Below are 21,671 nucleotides of genomic sequence, written 5' to 3' on the forward strand. Positions count from 1 at the left end.
GCTAGGTGCGCCAGGGAAGTGGAAGGAAACGAAAGTGCTCCTGCAACTATATGAACAGCTTGCTCGTCTCCATTTTAGCGCCAATCAATGATGTAAGCCTAATGCTGCTCACCGAGTGAGCAGTTGTTTAGCGCCTTCGAAGCGGACATTAACGCGACGCGTTACGACAAGTCAACCACTTTAATAAATTGCTTTATCTTCAGAATGTAATTTCTCAGTAATTTTCTGAATTCAAAATTTGCAAAGGCTTGTTTTACTTTATGTAAAGCGCACCTTTGCCGGTAATCCAATTACTTTATTTCATTCAAGAATTGCTAGAAATCTGCTACATTTTTTTTTTCTTTTATGAAGTTGGGACAAGTGATATAAAATGGAGCACTGGCAGCTCCACACGCGAAGAAACCGGCCAGCGAAATGGCCACTATGCCATCTTGTCACTGTGTCATACACGTTTCGCCTTGGATGTCGGCGTCTTTATTTCACTTCACGCTGTGAGAGGAAAAGTATAAGACGTTAAACCAAGGAAATTTCCCTAAACGTGATAAAGCGAAGCTAGACGAGTGCTAATCATTCATTCTGCGTGTATATCGATGCTTAGTAAAGATAAACCGTCGCTTTTTACCCTCAACTATACATCAAATGTCACAATAAGCTACAATTCTTGCAAGTTGCTCATATGCAGTTAGATGCTTTTCTTTTCTTTTAGTTTTCTTTACCATTTCCCCCCTCTGTTTCCTGCTGAACATATCAGTGGTGGCACTGAAAAGTATCGCGATTTACGCGCAAGAGGGATGTGCACTGTTTACACTTACGAAGACCTTTGCACCGCATCGAGTTACGCAAAGCGACGCGTTTCGCTGCTCTTCACGCTCTAGGAAAATAAAGCCCCAAGCCCATTAAACACGATATCCCGTTGCTGCGTCGTGGCTGCAGTGCGAAATGCGAAGCCCGGGCGGACATAGTGGCCCGCAGTGCAGCTCGACCGTTGCCGTGTTGAAATTCTGCGCCACACCAGTTTTCGGCTCCATGCTCTGGAGGTTACATGACTGGATAACGATTTGATTTTTTTTTTTAAAGAAAACAAGAAAAAGACAATACTGATGAAAAACAGTGCCAGCGGTTAATAGTAATCACAGTATCACGAGTAAACGATTTCTAAAAAATGAATTAGCGAGAACATAGCGCCTAATAAAAAGTATTCAAAAATGAAAGCAAATGTAATATGGTAAAAGTTATCAATTGTTCGTAAGACATTACAAACATTGCGCAATTTGCAGATGGTGCGCAAGATCTCCGCATGTTAATGCAACGCATCACTGTTGGGCGTGTACGTCGAAATATATTCAGCACCACTAATGATGAGTTCGCGAGGAAACGTGGATAAGAAGCGGGGAAAAAAAATTAAAAAACAGCCACAGGTGAAACGACCAGCTTACGTAAGTCAACAGAGAACACCGTGCGTTTAAGAAAACACTTTCGAAAATTGCTTAAATGAAGAAGTTGGAGAGATAAACTAATTTCAAGCACGAACTCTCAGCTGTTGTGGAATTAGTTTACGATAATATATATTCGAATAACATCGATAATGAACTGAAACAATAACTTTGAAACTAACCCGGTTGGGTAGTTACTGTACCAATGGGGAGATACAAGCCGTTGACAAGACAATACCACAGTACCTATAGTATCGGAATCGAACAAAGGCTCATTTTCTAAATCCCTAATGCCTGCAGCGCAAATAAATCTGGCCATTTTGTTTTTTTTTTATTTTTTGCTTTTTTTATGCGCAAGAGAGAAACTGACCGCAATAAACAAGCAGAAAGCTCCACACAAACGGCACATCAGCTGGTTACGTGCGGCGGAGATTATACGGCGCCTAATACGAAATGCCTGCTGCTCTACTGAGCAGTCTCGTGCAATCTTTGTTGTTGTTTTTTTCCGTAAATATAAATAAATAATGAACATGCAGTTGGCAATGGCTATCCTTTTCTTTGCATCAAGAGGCGAAACAAATGTGTATGCACCCCATGACGTGGCACAATGGAGCGTGCAATTTGCATAAGGCGCCATAGTCAATGCAAAGTGCCATCAATGGACGTGGAGTTTGCAATACAGATTCCTCAGCGTTTAATGCGCTTGGGCTTTGTGCTGAAAAAGGCACAGGAATTCCTCGCGCTGCTGGGTTCTAGGAAATGCATTTTTCTTATTTTTCAAGAAGTGATACGGAATCATCTAGTCCAGAGCGTCGAACTACACTCTGGTACTAATTACTCATTTTGGTTGATTAAAATACGCATTGTTGAGCTCATGGTAACTAGTTAAGTAATTAAGAGTTTTCGGCTGAGAGAATTCTGTTGCTGAAACAATATATATATATATATATATATATATATATATATATATATATATATATATATATATATATATATATATATATATATATAGTCTTGAAACCATAGGTAGCGTAAGAGGGTTCTAGCACAGCTTCCGCCCTCGCTCTTCATCACGTTCTACGTGACGCTGGCGGTAACAAAGGACGTTCCACGTCCGCCGCCTTGGCTGAGGGTGGCGCTGGTGAACACTCTCAAGGTTCGTAAACAGACAACATAAATACCCAAGAAAGTAGCAGGGGGGACAGCGGCCGATGTAGCTCAGTTGGTAGAGCACCGGACGCGTTATTCAGAGGTCGTGGGTTCGGTTCCCACCATCGGCACGTTGTTTTTTCTTCTACTTTGTGTTTAATTATCTTTCCCCTAAACAGATTACATTACTAATCTCTGTGATTATCCAAGAAAACATTAAAAAAAAAGACATAAAGTACCATCCCCAACGCTTTCCCTGGCCTCGCCGACTGTTGGCTTCTTTCCTTGAGATATATATATATGTATGTATGTATGTATGTATGTATGTATGTATGTATGTATGTATGTATGTATGTATGTATGTATGTATGTATGTATGTATGTATGTGTGTGTGTGTGTGTGTGTGTGTGTGTGTGTGTGTGTGTGTGTGTGTGTGTGTGTGTGTGTGTGTGTGTGTGTGTGTGTGTGTGTGTGTGTGTGTGTGTGTGTGTGTGTGTGTGTGTGTGTGTGTGTGTGTGTGTGTGTGTAAATTTTTGTACACTCCATTTTCAGAGTTTTTGGGCCTGTTCGCTGACACGTCACGGTAAATGAAGCAAACCACGACAGCTAATTCTCATCCATGCATATTATGCACCATGGTAATGAAGGACTGATAAAACTAGCGTAGTATCAATTTCTCTGAGTGTTCAGTTACTTCTGGGCCGTCGGTGAATGCAAGAAGGAAAACCCAACTACAGCCCAACAGCCGCTTCCAAACACGCCAATGTAAATGTATCACGAGGGAAGCAACAACAGGTCAACGTGGGAATCGAGTGCTGGGTTGAGCAAGTGGCCAGCACTCCGCAGGTCGGCACCCATTCGTCGTCCGATTATCATAGGGATGGGAGGGTTAAAAAAGAAATTATGGGAGAGGAAGGAGGGAAGCGAGGGGGACAGAAATGCTACGGGAAAGAATGGAAAAAACGCGCGGGTGCCTTAATTAAAATCGACTAAAGCGTCGATTAAAACCGCTTAGCGTGAACACGAACGCTGGCGAAACGATGATTGCCTCCGCTTAATGCGAAAAAGATAGGCACGGAGAGCTGTTTGGCTTGACCGCCTGTGTGGGCGATGGGAGAAGAAGCAACGGACGAGGGTGGGGCGGGGACACAGAGGGGGCGATGAGGACATAATTTGATATACGGTAGTCCTTATAGCGCGCATAACTGCGCGCCGGCGCTTATGGTCGCTGTCCGTCGATTTCGGAGCGCTCTTGATGAAGCACCCCACAATCTGCGAAGCCTCCCAAGCGTCGTGGGCCTCAGCAATCGACCGCGCGGGAGCACGTTTTGAAGTCCGAGCGGAGCGGTCTCCTCCCCGTCGGCCGCGCCGCACATCGTGCAAGACGCGGGAGAAAGTGGCGCTCGCGTTGTTTCTCGCGTAACGAGGGGAGCATTTGATGATGCTCAGGCGAAAGGGAGCATCGGTGAAAACAGCCTGCGGTCAGCTAGGCCAAGCAGGCTCTCCATCTGAGCGATGGTACTGCGGTTAGGGGAATGCCCATTTCTTATTTTCACAACTGCTCTCTGGGTAACTTGACCATTACTGTAACAGTTCGCGGCACCGCCATTTTGGACAACTTTGATTATGAATTGCGCAAAATATGTTAGAGTTAATTGAGAAGTATCGGACTAAATATATGCATGTTTTTATTTGTATTCAATTATTTTTCGCTTTTTAGGGTAGTGTAGATGTTTTTATAAAATTTCATAAAATCGGCTCAAGAAACGAAATTTTCCCATGGCCGCTCGACCAGGCAACCCTATGCGCAATTCGTCAGCCATGCGTCAGCGGTGAAAAGAACGCTCTCACACACACCATTTTTTTTATGTAGGCACGTGTAAGCGTTTTTCCCAACCTACGTTCGCAACGGTAAAAATGAAAACATAATGCGTCCGCAACGACGTTCTCATGGCGCCACAGGAGCGGCCATTAAGAAACGTTTCGTCCAGCCATAATGCATATACAGAGCGTAACACTGATAAAAAAAGAAAATGCGCTAGCATGACGAAAGAGAGCACACGCAGAATAGCATTCGCCGTCGAACGCTGAGCTCCTTAAAGCGCGCTTCTGCTCCCCGCCACTTCGCTAACGAGTGAATGAACGGCGTCGTATTTTCTAACCCCGAAAAGACTTCCAATGCTATCGCATTAAAAATGTCTCGCTATCTTGGGCGGTGGCATGGCGATCGAAAGGGCAAAGCTATTGAACGGTGAGGCTACCAAGTACGTAACCTGCAACAGCCCCGCGAGAAGAGGGAACGGTAGACGACGAGGCCGGGACATAAGTAGCCGATATTCGCAGCGTCCGCTCCGTGTATCCGCCCGGCGTATTTATGAGGGCTACGCACGCGAACTTGGAGCACGGTCAGAGCACGCTGTCGGCTGCCCAGATTTCGCACAGGGGCGCGCGCGCATAGTAGAGCGACGATGGCCGACGGTGCTTAGGTGAGCATCTCCTGCTTTGTCCCCGCCAGGCATTTTCGAAATGGGGACGGAAGAAAAGGGCGCAGGGGCCAGTAAAACAATTAGACGAAGAAATCACTCTAACTGGAGATTCATCCACAGCTGTTTACCATACAGAACGTATAAATTCGAGGACACTTTGGCGACTAAAGTGATGAAAGGCGAAAGCCCGAGTTTTGCATTCTGCTACGCGACTATTACGCATGTCGCGATGAATGTTGCTACGAGTAAAGCGAGCGACTACTCTTTCATGCGTGTACATTTATTCAGTGAATCTGCTCGGCAGAGACGACGAGATCCCGCTCCTTTATTTTCGCAGTTCTACGTTTACTGTTGTGTGGTTGATTTTACCGGGTGCGCGGCATTAATTAGTAAGCGATTAATTATTCAACCGTAACTAAACAGTAATTATTAGTTACCAATAATTAGTAATTGATTAATTAGTCATTATTTATTGATTGATCATTGATTGTCATTGGCAATATAAGGCACGCATTCGCGCATACTATGGTGGTGCTCTGTGATTGGTCGAAACCTCAATGACGTCATTCCGTCTCGACCAATCAGAGCCGCCGCAAAAGCATGGCACTTTTGCTAACGAAAACGATGAAGCAATAAAGGCTTTCGCATTAATGTTGTTTTCTTGTTTATTAATTCATATCAGGGCGCGAGTGACGTCCCGGTGTTCGAACCATTCAGCATGGCGCGTTGAAGGGACGTCATTCATGACGTCACTGCATGCTGTGTTACGCAGAAGCTGTAGAACCGTGAAACATGCCCTTAACAGCTGTCGCTGTAAAAGTGCACGGAAAAGGCCACTCGGCGCAGGCACAGCACGAAACGTTGCTCCACCACGCTCTGCGAAGAACATGCAATGTGTAGTGAATGCTACAGTATATGCCGGCGCACTTAGTCCGACCTATAGGAGAAATCGATCAAAAAGATCAGGCAAATCGAAAAGACGTAAGGTCGCGTTCTCACAAGCACCCCTAACCCCTCAAGACGAAGCTTTCCATCTGTCACTGTCTTTGAGACATTTTGTCGCCTTCGTCCTGTCAACGTGCCGTAGTTTGCAATGAGGCAGACGGCCTGCCGGATGGTGCAGTCCTTGGACAGTGTTTCGGGAATTGACTGCGTGCCGCGGAGAGCTCCACACAGTCCGCTACCTTTATGTGTAGCCTCCACATCTTGGCCAGTGGCGAGAGAAGGCGAGGATACCGTAGAACGGTGTGGCTTGGACGACGGGAGATATCTCGTGCGGCCGCCATCCTTCAGCACAGATCTCACGGTCAGTCTGCGTCCTTTGCGAGACTGCCAGAGCGAGCGGCTAACTGCGCTCAGGAGCACCCCTCATTACGCACGCAGCAATGGCGGGGTAGCGCCTCAATTCTGCCTGGCGCTCACGGGAAACGGCTGAACCGCCACCGCCTATAATCGAAAAGGCACAGGCCGCGACCACCGGAGGGTCGAATGCGGATCCAATTTAACGGGCACCCGCGTGGTCGACTACCGCAGCCGCTGCGAAACGACTACCGGCAGCTAACGAGCAGTCACAGGCCGCGGCTGCTGCGGTTGCGGTCCGGGTGTGGAGGGGTGAGATTCCGCGAGTGCTGTGCGGTCGGCCGACCGACGCCGCAGCAGTACGCGGACGCGCTCGGCTCGCCGCGTAGACGCATGGATCAGCTAGATTATCGAGCAACCTGATGATCAATGCATACACGTAGTACCTATGGCGCAGAAACTGCTCGACTCACCGCGCAACTCGAAGCAAGTGTGCCGAATCTGCGAATCGCTTTGCGCTTCTTTTTCAGTAGTGAGTTAACCTCCAGTAGGCCGGCTATGCGGTCGGAAAATCTAGGTGCACAGCCTCATTACATTGACTTTTCTCACAATCATGCGCAAATAAGTAATACGCCGCGAGTGTTGTACGAAGACAGCTAATCGAGAGGGAGAGCGGGAGCTGCGTGAGAACCCTCTAACGCTGCATATGGCTTCAAGACTGCCAAAACCGTTACTTCCAACCTATTCAAGCGGACAAATATAGACAAAATGAGGGGCCCGTCTTAACGGGCTCCTCATATTTTCCATATTTTCCCCATGCACAAATGAAAGACTGCCAACAGTCAACAAGGCAAAGAATAGGGAATTTTTTTCTTCAATCTTTGCCGCTGACGTGAACTTGAGCTGCAATATTTACTAAAGGTAAATAAATACAATGTGGAAGAAAAAAACAAGCCGCTGGTGGCATCCGAAGCCACGACCTCCGAATATCGCGTCCAAGCAACATAAATACCCCAGGGTGGCGCCGTGGTTACGGCGCTCACCTACTGTTCCTAAGGACGCAGGATCGAATCCCGGCCTCGGCGGCCGGTTTTCGATGGAGGCGACAAGCAAGGCGCCCGTGTGCTGTGCGATGTCAGTGCACGTTAAAGAACCCCAGGTGGTCGAAATTTCCGGAGTCCTCCACTACGGCGTCTCTCACATAGGCCTGAGTTGCTTTGGGACGTTAAACCCCACAAACTAACCAACCAACCAAAAAACATGAATTTCCCGCGGTCTCTCTCTCTCTCTCGATCACGTTCTACGTGGGACTAGTCGTAATACCGGATGTCCTACGTTCGCTGCTATGGATGAGGATGGCACTGGTGAACACTCTAAAGGTTAGGTCACAAACAACATAAATACTCAAAAAAGTATACAACTGAACGGTAGTCGTTGCAGAGCACCCGGACGCGATAACCTGAAGTCGTGGGTCCGGACTCCATTACAGGCGCTTTGTTCTACTTGCTATTAAATTATTTTTCATCCAGTAAATGTTACAGAGCTAATTCACGTCAACGACACGCATTAAAGAAAAAATTTCTAAGATCTCCTCTGCCTCGTTGACTTGTTTCATTTGTGTAATATGCTATATACTGGGTGTTTCAGCGAACACTTTCAAAAAACAAAATGCACGCACAAAACTTTCTGCCGCGGCAGGACCATTATGTTGCAAACTTCTCTGATTAGCGAGCTAATCAACTAAAAAACGATAATTAACGTTTTATTACCGCAGTTGAGTTGTTAGTCCGAATGTTAGTTCGAAGCCGTGAACAATACGGTCCCTTATCAGAGTTTTTGGAACGAAAAAAAATTCGGCTTCTAAAGCCCTGCAGCGCGAGGAAGTCCGACGCTTTTTTCTGCATGAAACCGAAAATGAGTGCGAGAGACGCGCACAAAGCGAGGTCCAGTGATGACGTGTGCACTAGCAACGGCGCCAAATTCGAATTGCCTGCTTAACTGTGACGTACTATGCACTTCATTTCGCTCCGTCTTCTTAAGGATAAAGCTCGCGCAGTTGGCAATGACTGGCCTTTCCCATGCAACAATCTGCGATTCAAAAGAATGCACAGGGTCAATCACAATTAGCTTGAACACGGCTCCTCGTAGCCGCGCACGTGCTTTATGCCATATTCTACACAACCCGGTCACGAATCAATGCACTGTGACGCAAGGGCACGGGGATCTCGAAGTTGTGCAGACCGTCATCACCGGACATCGCTTCGAACTCCCCACTGAGACTGCTATAATTAAAAAGTTAATTAGTGAATTTTAGTTCATTAGCTGGATAACTACATTTGTGTTCGCCGCAGCAGAAAGTTTGTTCCTGCAAACATTTTTTTTTTTCTATCTTGAACCCGCTACTTTTATGCAGCGCAAGCGCCACGCAACGGTTGCTTGCAAATGAACAGAAAGAAGCTGAGGCGAAATCGGGCAGCAACAGAGTGTGCGCAGTTTCGCGCGGATCACGGGCCGCCGCCGCAAAGTTTTCAGCCAAGTAGGAGAAGGGATAATTTGCTCCAAAAGCTCGGGCCACCCAGGTCTCCCCCGATGTGTGCCCACGAAGGCGCAGCTGAATTGCATGCATAAATACATAGCCGCCGTGGCCCCTGAACCGCGCAGCTGAAACCAAGGGACTGCAGCCGAAAGCAATTCGGCGCTCCCGGAATGAGCGCTGACGGAGCGCGGAGGCTGGGAGCCGTAAAAAAGACAAAGCGGGGGCCGTAATAAAACCACTTCCAGCGCTCATTCTTCATGCACGAACGGATAAGGGCTGCGTCGCGTGCCGCATCGTTTCGCGGGGCTCTTGTTCTGCACCCGCGACGACGTAACTTGCGCGCCAGAGATGGCCGCTGTCATTAGTGGTTGAGGGAGTCCCTGTTCTCCGCCAGTTTCCGAGAGTTTACATTATCTAGAATATTGGGAGCCCGGCACACCTTTTTCATAAATCTCGAAAGGAAAAGAACGTCCGCGGCGTTCAGTGAAGGAAGGAAGAACTGAAAATGGTATTATCGACGTATCTCCAATGCACCTGTTATATTCGGACTCGCAACTCAGATTTGCCTGTTGGAGCGCAGTACTTACCGGTATGGTCCGCGTCATTACAGTAATGCTTCGCAAACATCCTGTTGCGGTTTTCCTGCATACAAATTCACAAACATAGTTCTGATAACGTTCGCACACATCTCATACATCGCTCACCATGCTTATTGCATCTCATCGCGCAATGACCTCGTTGAATGCGCAGGAAGGGTTGCCTCCGTAAGGTTAAACTTACGCCAGCATTTGCTTATGGAAGAAAAATTATTTGAATGATGCTGCTCCGAATATAAAAGAATCACTGCCCAAGTGCAGTAGTTCGTTTACCTCATACGATTAGTTGAAACCCTTAGGAATCGCAGAAGCAACGATAATGGCAAAGCAGGTTCAAACCTTCTTATGCATAACACTGCTTAACGAAGACGTAAATGCGATCACTCGCTTCAAGCAATCGCTTAGGATAGGAATACATCCCCTAGATTAATCCGTAGCTATCAGAGACCAAGAAAGTTCAAACCAACGTCGGCAGGTAACTGCCACATATGTATATGTACTATATTATTGAGCAAGGAGATACCGGTTTCAAAACTCCGAGAAATAAATAAAAACATGCAATTCTTACAACATAACCCAGAGCATGTATTTACACCACTGAGGAAGTGACAATATCGGAACCCTTGATATATGAACATTTGAAAACAAAATGACCAAATTCTGTGGAATCAAATGCGATACACACCACAACGTTCTTATATAACAAATAAAACTAACGTGAAAGCCTCGCGCTGCTGCCCGCAGCCTTCTTTCATGGCTCTTTTATTTATTTATTTTTTCAATGAGTTCAGTAAAAACCTTGGGGGCCGGCCCTTACTGTTTGCCAGGTCGGTACACCCAATTCAAAGTTTCTATTTTTTTTTTTCTCGTAAATGCCTCTTCGACACTACGCCGTATTATTTCATTATGTAGTTGGTTTGGTTTCGCTTGGATGTCACATTAATGGCTCTCTATTCATACATGCCCTCTTCCGATACTACAAGAACTGGGAGAGAACTGACCAGGACTGCGAAATGATGCGCTGGAGGGGGAGGGCAGAGAATGGCGACATTCAACGTCCGGAGGGAAAGCTGATGCCCAAAGTGTTCACGAGTGAGAAGTATAAAATTCCGCCTACACGCGGTGAACCGAGACAAATTTCCGCAAAGCAGCAACACGACGCCCGTATAATTTTTGGACGCCTCGGAAAGCAGTCGTTCGAACACTCGAGCGCTCTTTCGCGCTGACCCTGAACGCAAAAACAAAACCCGGCATTCTGAGGTGCCGAACAGATTCAACTCGTGTTCGCATCCGACTCCAGCGCGCATCTCGCGCTCGCTGGCCGTGTCATAAGAGTAGGCCTGCCGGGGTCGCACACCAAGTGTAGCTGATGTTCGCCTCTGACCTTTCCCCCAGAATCTGCGCGAGGGAATGAACTCAGCGGTAACGAGAGCGAGAGCGTTCGGAGGAGGCGACAAACCGACGAAAGTTGTCAGCGAAGGAATGGCGCCGCGAAGACACGCGCACACGTTTGGCGGCGCGCACAAAAACGACAGGACCCGCGGCAGAGGAATCGGAATCCAACGAAACACAGCCACAGCTGCAGGCCTCCGGCGCACGTAGAGGTGCGGCGGGGCTCTTTCTCCTACAATTTCGTTCCTCTAGCTCGCAGCCGTCAATTAATTAAAACCCGGGGGCAGGACTCCCTTGATTAAGGCCGCTTCCTCCGCACTGCCGGGCCAGAAATAAAAGAGCAGCCTCGAATCCGGCGCACCACGGCCTGCCATTACGCACGCTGACGACCGGGCTGCAGCCGGACAGGCTATTCACACAGGGGGCCCGAATTATTTCCAATGGCGCGTCCTTGCCGCCGGCAGGAACTGTGCCTGCGCGTATTAAGCGGCGGACAAGCGGCGTTAATTTAAGGGCAGGACGAAGAGGAAAGGCCCCGGTCAAAGCCATCACATTGCTTGCACGATAGGCCTTGTATCAGGGCGGTATACGCGGTTGGACGGCAATCGATAAGACCCGAGACAAGAAAACAGGGAAGCGAATAAGATTGGCCGCGTAAAAACCTTGCAGCGCGTTGGAAACGGCGCAAGACTGGAAGCGCCGAGATCAGCCGCACACATTGTACGGCATTCATTATTACAGCGCAAAGACGGACGGAACAAGAAGAGGACACAACAGCGCTGTTGTGTCCTCCTCTTGTTCCGTCCGTCTTTGCGCTGTAATAATGAATGTATGTAACCAACTCGCCCAAAATGTTGTATTATTGTACGGCAATATTAACGAGCAGAGAGGAAACGCGTTAGGGAGCAGCGAGGGATGTTGCCGGCTACACCCCGGCGCGAACGCTGAAGCGAGGGCGTATTCATGCCGCACAGACGATTGACGTCGCTAAGAAGCTACTAACAAGAGGTTGCAGTTTCATGGTTGCGATCATTAAGCCACAGTCATGAGACAATGCGTTGTTGCGTTGTGTTGAGTGTTATGACACATAGGCAGCTAAGGCCATCATGCGCCAAACGCAAGATAGACAATGCATCTATCATAGTACAGTGCTAGCAGGCATTAAGTCAGACCCTCGAAGACAGCGTCACAAAACGCTCCCAGTTCCTGCGCCTAAATTCTTAAACCGGTGTATGTCTTCGTTAAAAGATGGGAGGTGCTTAATTCGGCCATGCCAATGGCAGCGTGCCGAGAGGTACTTGTCTAGCTTATGGTTAAGGTAGATCAAAGGTGAAGTCAAAGGTAACGTCAAGGTCAGATAATGAATGGCCAGACAAAGGCGAAGCTATAGTGGCCTTAGTTTGAATTTATCACGCGAGGCCACGTAGTTGTGACGTCATGAAACAGCTTAGCCGATCACAGCGATAGCACATGATGTTCGACGCTGTTGAATTTTCTTCCCACCCTTCCATATGTTCTTTTTTTATTTGGTTTATGGGGTTTAACGTCCAAAACCGACTTAAGCTATGAGAGACGCCGTAGTGGAGAGCTTCGGAGTAGTTCCACCTGGGGATGTTTAACGTGCACTGACAAGGCGCAGCACACGAGCGCCTTGCTTTGCGCCTCCACAAAACAACGGCCGCCAAGGCCGGGATTCGATCCCGCATCCTTGGTCACAGAAGTCGAGCGCCCTAAGCACTGCGCCATCCAGACAGGCATCTTCCATATAGAATTAAGTGCCAGAGCTGGAAGCTCATCTAACCAATCATGCCATCTGGTGCAGTGACGTCATGCGATCCCCCGCTGACTACTCAGTGTCCGGCATTGTCATCTATCAACTACCACTTGCCAGGTGCATGCACGTGATGTTGCACCAGCAACCACCATGTGTAGGTTGCTATGGTAACGGCTAATGACATAACTGACATTAATGACGTCACGGAACAGATTTAGCAAGTCAGAGCGACGGCACACACAATTCCAATGCTGTGCTTGGCTGATATAAGCATTTCTTAGCACACTAGAAAAGAGCGCAGGGCTAACACGCGGAATCTCCTTCATGAGTCAGAGCCTGCAGCGAAGGAAGGAAACGAGGGAGCAGGAGTGCAGTATACCCCTCCATCTTGTTACTCTTGGGCCCAAAGCCGGTATACGAACAAAGGGCCCCGCGAAAGAGTGCCGCGACGGAGCCAAATGAACAGCCACAATGGGAAGGTATTACGAGCGCCATCACCTACCGAATAATAGGCAGAGAGAGAGAGAAGCGGGGGGGGGGGGGGGGGGGGGGGGGCAATTGCATTGTCAGCGAGGGGCACGCTTGAATAGCGACCAGAGCTTTCGGGCCTCGTGATCATCCACCGTTGCGTGGCTGAGTTTCTATTGTATGCACGGGTACTGGCATCTCCAGCTCGTGTGTGTTCTTTTGTCATCTCCTGGGTGTTTACATTTCTGTGCATCTTCACCGCTGCGGTGCTTCTCTTATTGCATAAAGGGACGGCGCGAGCCGCTTTAATTCCGCGGCCCAGTTCAGCGGTACACCAGCGCGATCGCAGTCAGGATTCTCCCGCACTGGCTGCCTACAAAGCTACTGAAAGCTTGTCCCGGCAGAGTTCTCCCTCTCCCGGGCACATCTAGGTTCCTGCAGAGTTTTCCCACGCAGCGCTTGGCGAAATGCTTTGCGAAACCGCGAGGCGGCTGAGTGTCCTCTACCAGAAGAACCTTTAGCCGAGTGTGTCAGCCAGTAAAGAAACCGTTCATAATAATTACCATTCAGAATAAAGTAATCGTCTAACATTCATGTTTTTAAGCGTAGTTTTCGTACTTTTCTGCTATCGCGCTAAATATATATATATATATATATATTATATATATATATATATATATATATATTAACACCCTCCACCAGTGTCACGACAGAAGTCAGAGGGAGCCGTGAAGGTACACGTATCCGAGGACCCGAGAATAAGGTCGGCTTGTAGTTCCGAACACAGAGTCACAGAGTATAGCACCAGCGCGCCGCTCGTGCCAACCACCGCTTCGTCGTCGTCGGCACCACACACGGCTGTCGCGCGGCGCTAGGCACGTGGCAATATATATATATATATATATATATATATATATATATATATATATATATATATATATATATATATATTTTTTTTTTTTTTTTTTTCATTGATAAGAAATACTTATCCCACATTCAATTGTTTTCCTCTGTTTTACATTTATATAACATGTTCCCAATTTATGTTCTGTTTATATCTACGTCATACTGTATTTCTATGTGCTCTACATTTATATTACATAACAGTTACAGCTTTCACCCGCTGATGTTTGTACTTAATCATTTTTGTTTTGCATGCTTGTAATAGGAGGTCCCCTGTGCAGCCATTGGCTTTGGGACCTCCTCCTGTATTTACCGAAATCTTTGTATTCACTCATTGCGTTGAATAAATTCTGATTCTGATTCTCAAACAACGCACATCGGCTACTAATCTCTCGCGAGTTTGCCAGTATATAGACGCATGCTCGCTAATGCGCTTCCCAATGTCCAAGGAAGCCTGCGGACTCTAGTTGTTCCGCTCAGCAAATGCTCTGGATGCACTACGGCCAGAAAAAGCGCATGACTACAGCCTCCGACTTGGGCTTTGAGCAGCCCATCCTTTGGTCTGGGCGTCTCTAATCAAGGATCGAAAAATAAACATTGAGAAACCTGTTATACAAAGCAGCTAAAAGGAAAAAAAGGAAGTGATATGACAGAGAAAGGGAAGTACATATAATGACAGAAAAAGCACAGAGTAATGTATTTTGCATAGTTAAGCCACTAAGCGCAAGTCATGGCTGCGCTCGCAAGAAGAGACAATTATAGTTACGAGTAAGAGACACAGAACAAACTCCATTTGTTCAGAAGTCAGGCCTTATCGCAATCTTGTTGCAGGGGTACCTCCGCGGTAAACTGTGGTCCCTGTCGATCAGCAAAGCGGCCGCTGGTACAGTTTCTGACGCTAATGAGATGACTGTGAACGATATTGTCGGACCTCTTGCCTTCGGAGACTGCTGGAGCACTGTTTCTTAAATGGGGGCCCGCGAAACCCACGCCTTTAAAAAGAAGAACAAAGGACGAGCGATAGGTCTGGCCTTACTAGACACCGTCTTGCAGGATTAGAAGCACGGAGGTTCAAAGCCAAAAGAGGAGAGAGAGTGCGTCTGCGGCGTTTGTTGATGTAGGCATCGGTGAAACTCGAGCTGTGGCTGCAATAATGCACGAGGATGCAAAGCAAATCGTCTAGGATGCCTGACGAGAGCGGCACGGTGTTGAGAGAAGTCGAATTCTTTCTAGCGGCATATATTAATACCGGCGCCGACGCGTCGCTTCTCCCCTTGACATTTTTCAGAGCCCAGTTTAGTCTTCGACTCAGTCCCAATTCCGCGACCTGGTCCCGGAACTGCGGCAGCAGTCCGCACGCACGCATACCTCAGTAATGGCGTGAGCTGACGCTAGGGTAGGCTGTGTGTAGTCCTGATGACGAGCAGGGTACGAACTACCATGCACGTCTTCTTCTCTCATCCCTCTCCTCTGGTTGCTATTCAATGATCATTTCACTATCTGTGCCGTCAAATAGAATGAAAGTCTAATCATATAGTCAGCTCTCCCATTCGACTGAATCTGCATTCTATAGTGCTTTACGGTTGTTCACCTCTCCGTTTTACTTCCAGCTGCCTCTATCACACTTAAAGTCTTGTCGTGCAGCTAATTAGCCTGTGTACTACTTCCAATTTTTCTAGTGCAGGATAATCCACATTCCTTGGCGCACTGGTTTGCGCAGTTCGCTGCTTTTTGCAATAATTGTTTCTTCCTTCCAAGCGATCATTCGGTAGCGTAAAATCGTTAGCACACATACCGCATTTGATTCCATCTACGCTGTCCGTCTTCTGAGGTAAGCCCTTCATAACAATGTTAAACAAAGGCGCGGAGATGGCAAAACCCTAATTGTGTCCCCTTGTTGGGCACCTTCATTCGTTCCGTCCTCAGGCCTGCAACTGTTGCTGTTTTGTCCGTCAGGAAAGCCTTTCATTCCGTAACATATTCACCTTCCACTTTTCAGTCGGCTCAAGCCTGAAAACACCGCCTCGAAGCTTAAGTTGCCAAAGGCCGTCTTGAGGTCCAGTGCACTACACTGAGTTCTCCGTATTTGGTGATATTGCTGAAGACTTCTTTGGTTTAGCTTATGAAGTAACGTCAGTGACTCAAGATATGAAAGACGACGTAGTACAGGGCTCTGAAAATTTCAAACACCTGGGGCTTTTTAACATGCACTGGCATCGCGCAGCAGACGCGCGCCTAGCATTCCGCCTCCACCCAAAAGAGGCCGCCGCGGCCGGGATTCGGTCCCGTATCCTTGGGCAAAACAGTCGAACGGACTAACTACTGCACTACCGCGGCGGGACGAAGACCCCTTTGAAAAGGAGAAGTACGTCTTGTGATGGACAATTTCAGCCTAAAGCCAAATATAGTCTTCGGCATGAATTGTGCCAACTACGGGATAAAATATACCGAGATTACAAGGTAACTCAAAAGTAAAGAATTCGCAGATCGCATAACGCCCCCTTCACTTGAGCACCAGCGGACTAAGAGACCCTTTAAAGGAAATGTAAAAAATTAAAAAAAAAAATAAAACACTCGTGACCGGCTGCCAACCGGTTGCACTCGTACCGGTAGAGAGGAAAGCGTGCGGCACCAACCGGACCACCGTGATAACAATTGGCGCACCGAGCTTTTCGGCAGATTCGGTGCGAGTCCGTACCGAAAGTCGGAAGTTCTCCAAAACTGGGCACGAAAACAGAGAAAGAACAGAAACAGCCGGAATGGAAAGGTCGACCGGAAGGAAGCTCCGCAGTTGTCCTCGCCGCAAGCCTGCGAACCTCTCGCGAGCCGCTGCTATCAGCATTCATCCTCTCCGACTGTCTTCACTACCCGAGCATTTTCTTTCGCTTCTTGAAGTTTTAAGCGGCGTGCTTCCCGCGCTGCCTTTTAACCTTTGAGGGTAAACAGCGCAAAAAAAGACGAGGACGAACGAAGTACACAAACGAACCTTGCGATCTGTTTTTATCGTCAAAATCATTTCTCGTTCGGTGCCATTTTGCCTCCTCGAGCAGGAAGCTATGAGAACGCCCCAGGACATGTGTGCAGAGCCATCGCGATGGAAACAAAACAAAAGCATGCAAATAAAAGAAAAGTAGCGCCGACACAGGATATACTTGAGAATCGTTTTGTTGAGGATGAAGCAAGAGAAGAAACTAAAGAGTTGCAAGGAAAGGGAAGAAGTCGTCGAGTGAACAGCGGGAGAAGCCTTCCGAGCCCCCACTTGTACGTCCGGAAGAGAGTGTCGACCTCACTGACTGCACGCGGAATGACAGCCGCAGTAACTTCCGGCGCACAAAGGAAGACACCTGGCACACATTGCTCTTCGCATAGAAGCAAGTTACTTTATGATGGTAAGATTAGAACCGAATGAAAGAAAAATAGAACTCAAACAGGAAAGCACAAATCACACACAAAAAAAAAAAAATGAAAAAGACTCGGTGCTCGGCCATTTCAGCCGCCAGGTATTTCCATTAGGTTCAGTAATAAGAACATTTAAATATGTAATTTGAAGTCGCCAATCAGACCTGAAACATTTTAACCAGAGGCAGAGAGTGAAATATTAGCGAAGACGCGCCCCTTGCGTCCTTTAAACTATGACTCATCAGTCATCATTATTTCATTAATCAGCATCGTCATCATCTTTGTCGTCATCGCTGCCGGCTCGTCAGGAACGCTGTTCCCGGCTCTGCGCGACCTAATCCACTGCCGACGCGTCGCGGCAAGCTCATTACCTCTTCTCCTCCTGAGTTCTACTGTCCTCCTCTCTCGCTTATGACTGCACGCTGGCTCTACGTGAAATCGCTGTCTCGTTTTGTCTTTGTTTCCACACAACGAGTTCAAGCAACCGACCTTAGAAAACGAAATGGACTCCCAACGCTAGAAATGCGCCGTAAACTACACCGCCTACAAATGATGTACATACAACGTTGTCAACAACCAGGTCAAAATCAATTTTCGGACTTATATGCATTTCAACGAATACAGGAAAACCAAGGGCAAGCACAGCACGACACTTGTGATAGCGCAGGTAAAACTAATGCCTACGACATTTCATTCTTCAGCTAGAACAATCGCCGAGTGGAACGCCTTACCGAACGAAGTTGCTAGTATGCCATCCGTTCAATCTTTTATAACGGCCGTGACACCTTATCTATGATGCAGCAAGTATTTTTTTTTTTTGTAACAATACTTTATTCTGTTTTGTTTGGATTTTTATATTTTTTTTATTTACATGAACAACAAAGAAACGGTTGATGCAGCATACCAGCTCCGGTTAGTACTGCTTTTACCAGTTCGCAGGAACCATTTGGTCTGGCGATATACAAATCAACATAACAGATACACTACTACGTAACCTCAGAGAAACACTACACAAAATATAAAACAAAGTGCAAGCATCAGGAGAAGTAACGTTGATGAGCGATACAAACTTTTCTTTCTTAGCGTGCATTCTCCAGCGGTTTACAGGAAAGGAAAGATTCCACAGCGCCAACAAATTCGAACTCGCAAATCGACAGACAGGACAGGCGCTGTCCTGTCTGAGTCTATTTGTGAGTTCGTATTTGTTCGCGCTGTGGCATCTTTCCTTTTCTGTGAAATGCACCAAATAATCCCGCAATTGGTTTTACTTGGCTACATCTCCAGCGGCTGGTTGTCAATCGCATGCTTTGCTTCCCAGCCGTTGTATAAAATGCAACTCAGCACTGTTTCGAGAACACTGTATCCCCTCCTGCTCTGACTGAGAAGAGGCAGTATGTAATAAATAAGTAAATAATTAATTAATTACCAATTAGCCTCTTTCGTCGCCTTACTAACCCCGACACAAATGCCTCCTCGTGCCCCTTTTTGCGCTTTGAGGCTCCAAGTAACCACACCCGCTCTCACACAAGCCTGTTGCGCAGCTCCGTGCGCGCACTAGCGAACTGCTGCCTGTTTCTTTGAGATGACGCAGACTGTGGGGAAATTTGGAGTAGACGACAAAGTCATTGCATACGCACACTCCGAAACAGCTCTTTTAGACCAAATGGGCCCTGTAGAGAGGTGATACAGTGCCAAAAGCTGCGTTTGGAAATCCTGGCGGTTTTCTTCTTTCAGTAAATAAATAAAAAAAAAAGCTGTTTTACTCCTAATTATAGCATTCAACGCTTTTCTCGGGTACTTTTAACTCTGCTCTATATGCGGGCACACAAACCTTTACAGTTTACAAGAACGCAAAATTGAAGGATTCATGTTTATGGAGCGCGTAAAGGAACAGTGAATATGAATGTGCAGTTTCGCCTCCACGAAACCCATCCCACGACAGACCGATACGCCGAGAGCGAATCGCATTTATTATTATTATTATTATTATTTTTTTTTTTTTTTTTTTTTTTTTTTTTTTTTTTTTTTTTTTTTTTTCTGTTGGACTCGCTACCTCCGTTCCGCGCTAAAGACACGGGGCTCTCGCATTTTTCTCACCAGCGGGCTAGTCCAAAAAGAACGACGCGGTGGAGCGCGCCTTAACGTTCTTGCCGCGACGTTTCCGCCCGAAAGTGCGGACAGCCAACGGCTGGGACGCAGCCCGACGCGCACATGCGCAAGACAAGTGGTTCGAGCTACCGACAGCTGCACGCGGCGCGCTCCGAATCTATTCCGTTCGAGAGGCACCGTGCGGGCGGCCGCGTATGACGCTGTGCACTGGCGTTGTTTACTAGAAAACTCGTCCGCATGGACACGCGCTTCTGTTCACGCGCGCGCGTACACACGCAGCAATGCACAGCGACGGGCAAGCGTCAGCCGGGCAACATACGGCGAAGCGGGGAAAAATTCTTTCTGCTGGACAGCAAGAAACAGCGAGATGCTTCCGAGAGCTGAATCACACGGCCGCCTGTGTAGTACACGCAGGGAGCCGCTGGCACGAGGAAGGTACGGAGCTTTGGTCACTAGAACGCAAGATTCTAGACAGCGTTGACGCACTTCTAACGGGTCAGCGTTAAACATCCCGCCAGGCGGGAAAACCTCCGTCATCGTAACTGGAAAATCCTGTCAGATCGAGTTGCTTAAATAGGAGTGATAAAAATATATAGAACTTATCATTATGAGGCCAGACGTGGCTAAGAACATCATACACCGCAATTACGCAAAGGAAATTAATTACGCTAAAGAAAAAAATATCGGATGCCTGTTAGAGGAAGCGAACCTCTGACCCTGGGGTGGCGCATCAAAAACGATCAAGGGTTAACAAGCTTTTCAACGTTATTCCTTTTCTCGTGTTATGAACGGACGATCAAAAACATGCGGACGAAGAGAGGTGAAACTGCAGCGATTAAACGCATTCCTGCGTTGAAAACTATACGCGTCATAGAAAATCCGTGCATGACAAATGTAAGTTTGCAGGGAGCATGCTACTCTACATCGGCCGGGAAAAATTAAACGTCCCCTATGTTCACAATTTTCAGCAGTTGACGCGTATACTGACAAATGAAGCGGCACTGTGCCTCCGGGAAAGCATTCACCATGAGCACCCCGCAAACAACATAACACATGCAGCATATGTTACCATATGCGTGCTCGCATGGTGCATGCATTAAATGGCGTTTGCCATGAGTGCAGCACAGCCATTACCTACTGACTTTACGTACCACGAGTACATCCACGAGCAAATAAAATATTTAAAAAATTGAGTTTTTTTTTTGTTTTTGTTTTTTCAGACACACACAACAGCTTGAAAACAGTCGGAGGTACAGGGAGGAGTGTTGCCAGCGCGTCATGTAGAGACGACGCCATTCAGAGAACAAAAGGCGCATTCCTAAATCGCATAGACAATGCAGACAAGAGACACGTCTGGGTCTATATGAAATCCCCCTAACCCTAACGACCTTATTCCATCGACGAAGAAACGCGCCAAGTGAGCGTTGATAACGCGGATCAGGGCGGCGCTCCCGCGCACCGCCTCGGGGGATGCGGACCCGAGGGAAGCGGCCCGCGCATCCAGGGCTGGCGCAGCGTAAACACCATCCACGCGCAGCAAGCCGGGATTTGGGTGCGCAAAAATGCACGAGGCAGAAGCAGCGGAGACGCCACGGACGTGATGCGGAGGAGAGTGGAAATGCGAAATCCGGCCGCCTCCTGTTTGCGCCCGCGCACTGCCTACACTGGACGGCGAAGCGCGCCCGGCTCCATTAGGACCGGCCATGCATCACAAGGTTATGACAAATGACGGACGTCGCCAACGGGGGCAGCGCTCTGCCTCATTTACTTGCGTGCACCGGCTACGCACTGCTTGCTGCCGCTGCCGCCGCCTATCCAGGACGCGTATACGCCATCTACGAGAAGGCCAACAGGGCGCTATTTCTCGGCAGACCAACGGAGTCCACTGACCGAGCGCCCGTACGAAGGCGCGCACGGGAATGGGAAAATGAACATTGCATCAACGCGCACTACACCCGGTCGTGTCACTGGCGACAAGTGCCCTCGATGCGGGTAGTGAACAGAACAATCTATTAACATTGCCAATAACGAGCCTCTGTAGCACGCTTCAGCGCTCAGCGTTGGTGCACGCAATGTGGAATACACCAGGGATCCACCAAGTGGTTCTCTTTCGTCGGTGCTCATGA

General features: G+C 47.8%; 1 protein-coding gene across 2 annotated transcripts in view; it reads right to left on the reverse strand.

Moving 5' to 3' along the window:
• The window catches only part of LOC146198201 (uncharacterized), a 289,671-nt gene that overhangs the window by 94,205 nt on the left and 173,795 nt on the right, over nucleotides 1-21,671 (reverse strand). The window contains exon 2 of one of the 2 annotated variants that reach the window (XM_084593600.1): nucleotides 9,492-9,546. The exons of the other annotated variant lie outside the window; for it this stretch is intronic. Within the exon in view, the coding sequence (XP_084449726.1) occupies nucleotides 9,492-9,531 (40 nt within the window). The 5' untranslated portion in view covers nucleotides 9,532-9,546. The remainder of the gene's footprint in view (nucleotides 1-9,491; nucleotides 9,547-21,671) is intronic. 2 annotated transcript variants of the gene reach the window in all.

The sequence above is a fragment of the Amblyomma maculatum genome, chromosome 2 (assembly GCF_055883805.1).
Source record: "Amblyomma maculatum isolate TAMU_Amacu chromosome 2, ASM5588380v1, whole genome shotgun sequence".
Taxonomy (NCBI): domain Eukaryota; kingdom Metazoa; phylum Arthropoda; class Arachnida; order Ixodida; family Ixodidae; genus Amblyomma; species Amblyomma maculatum.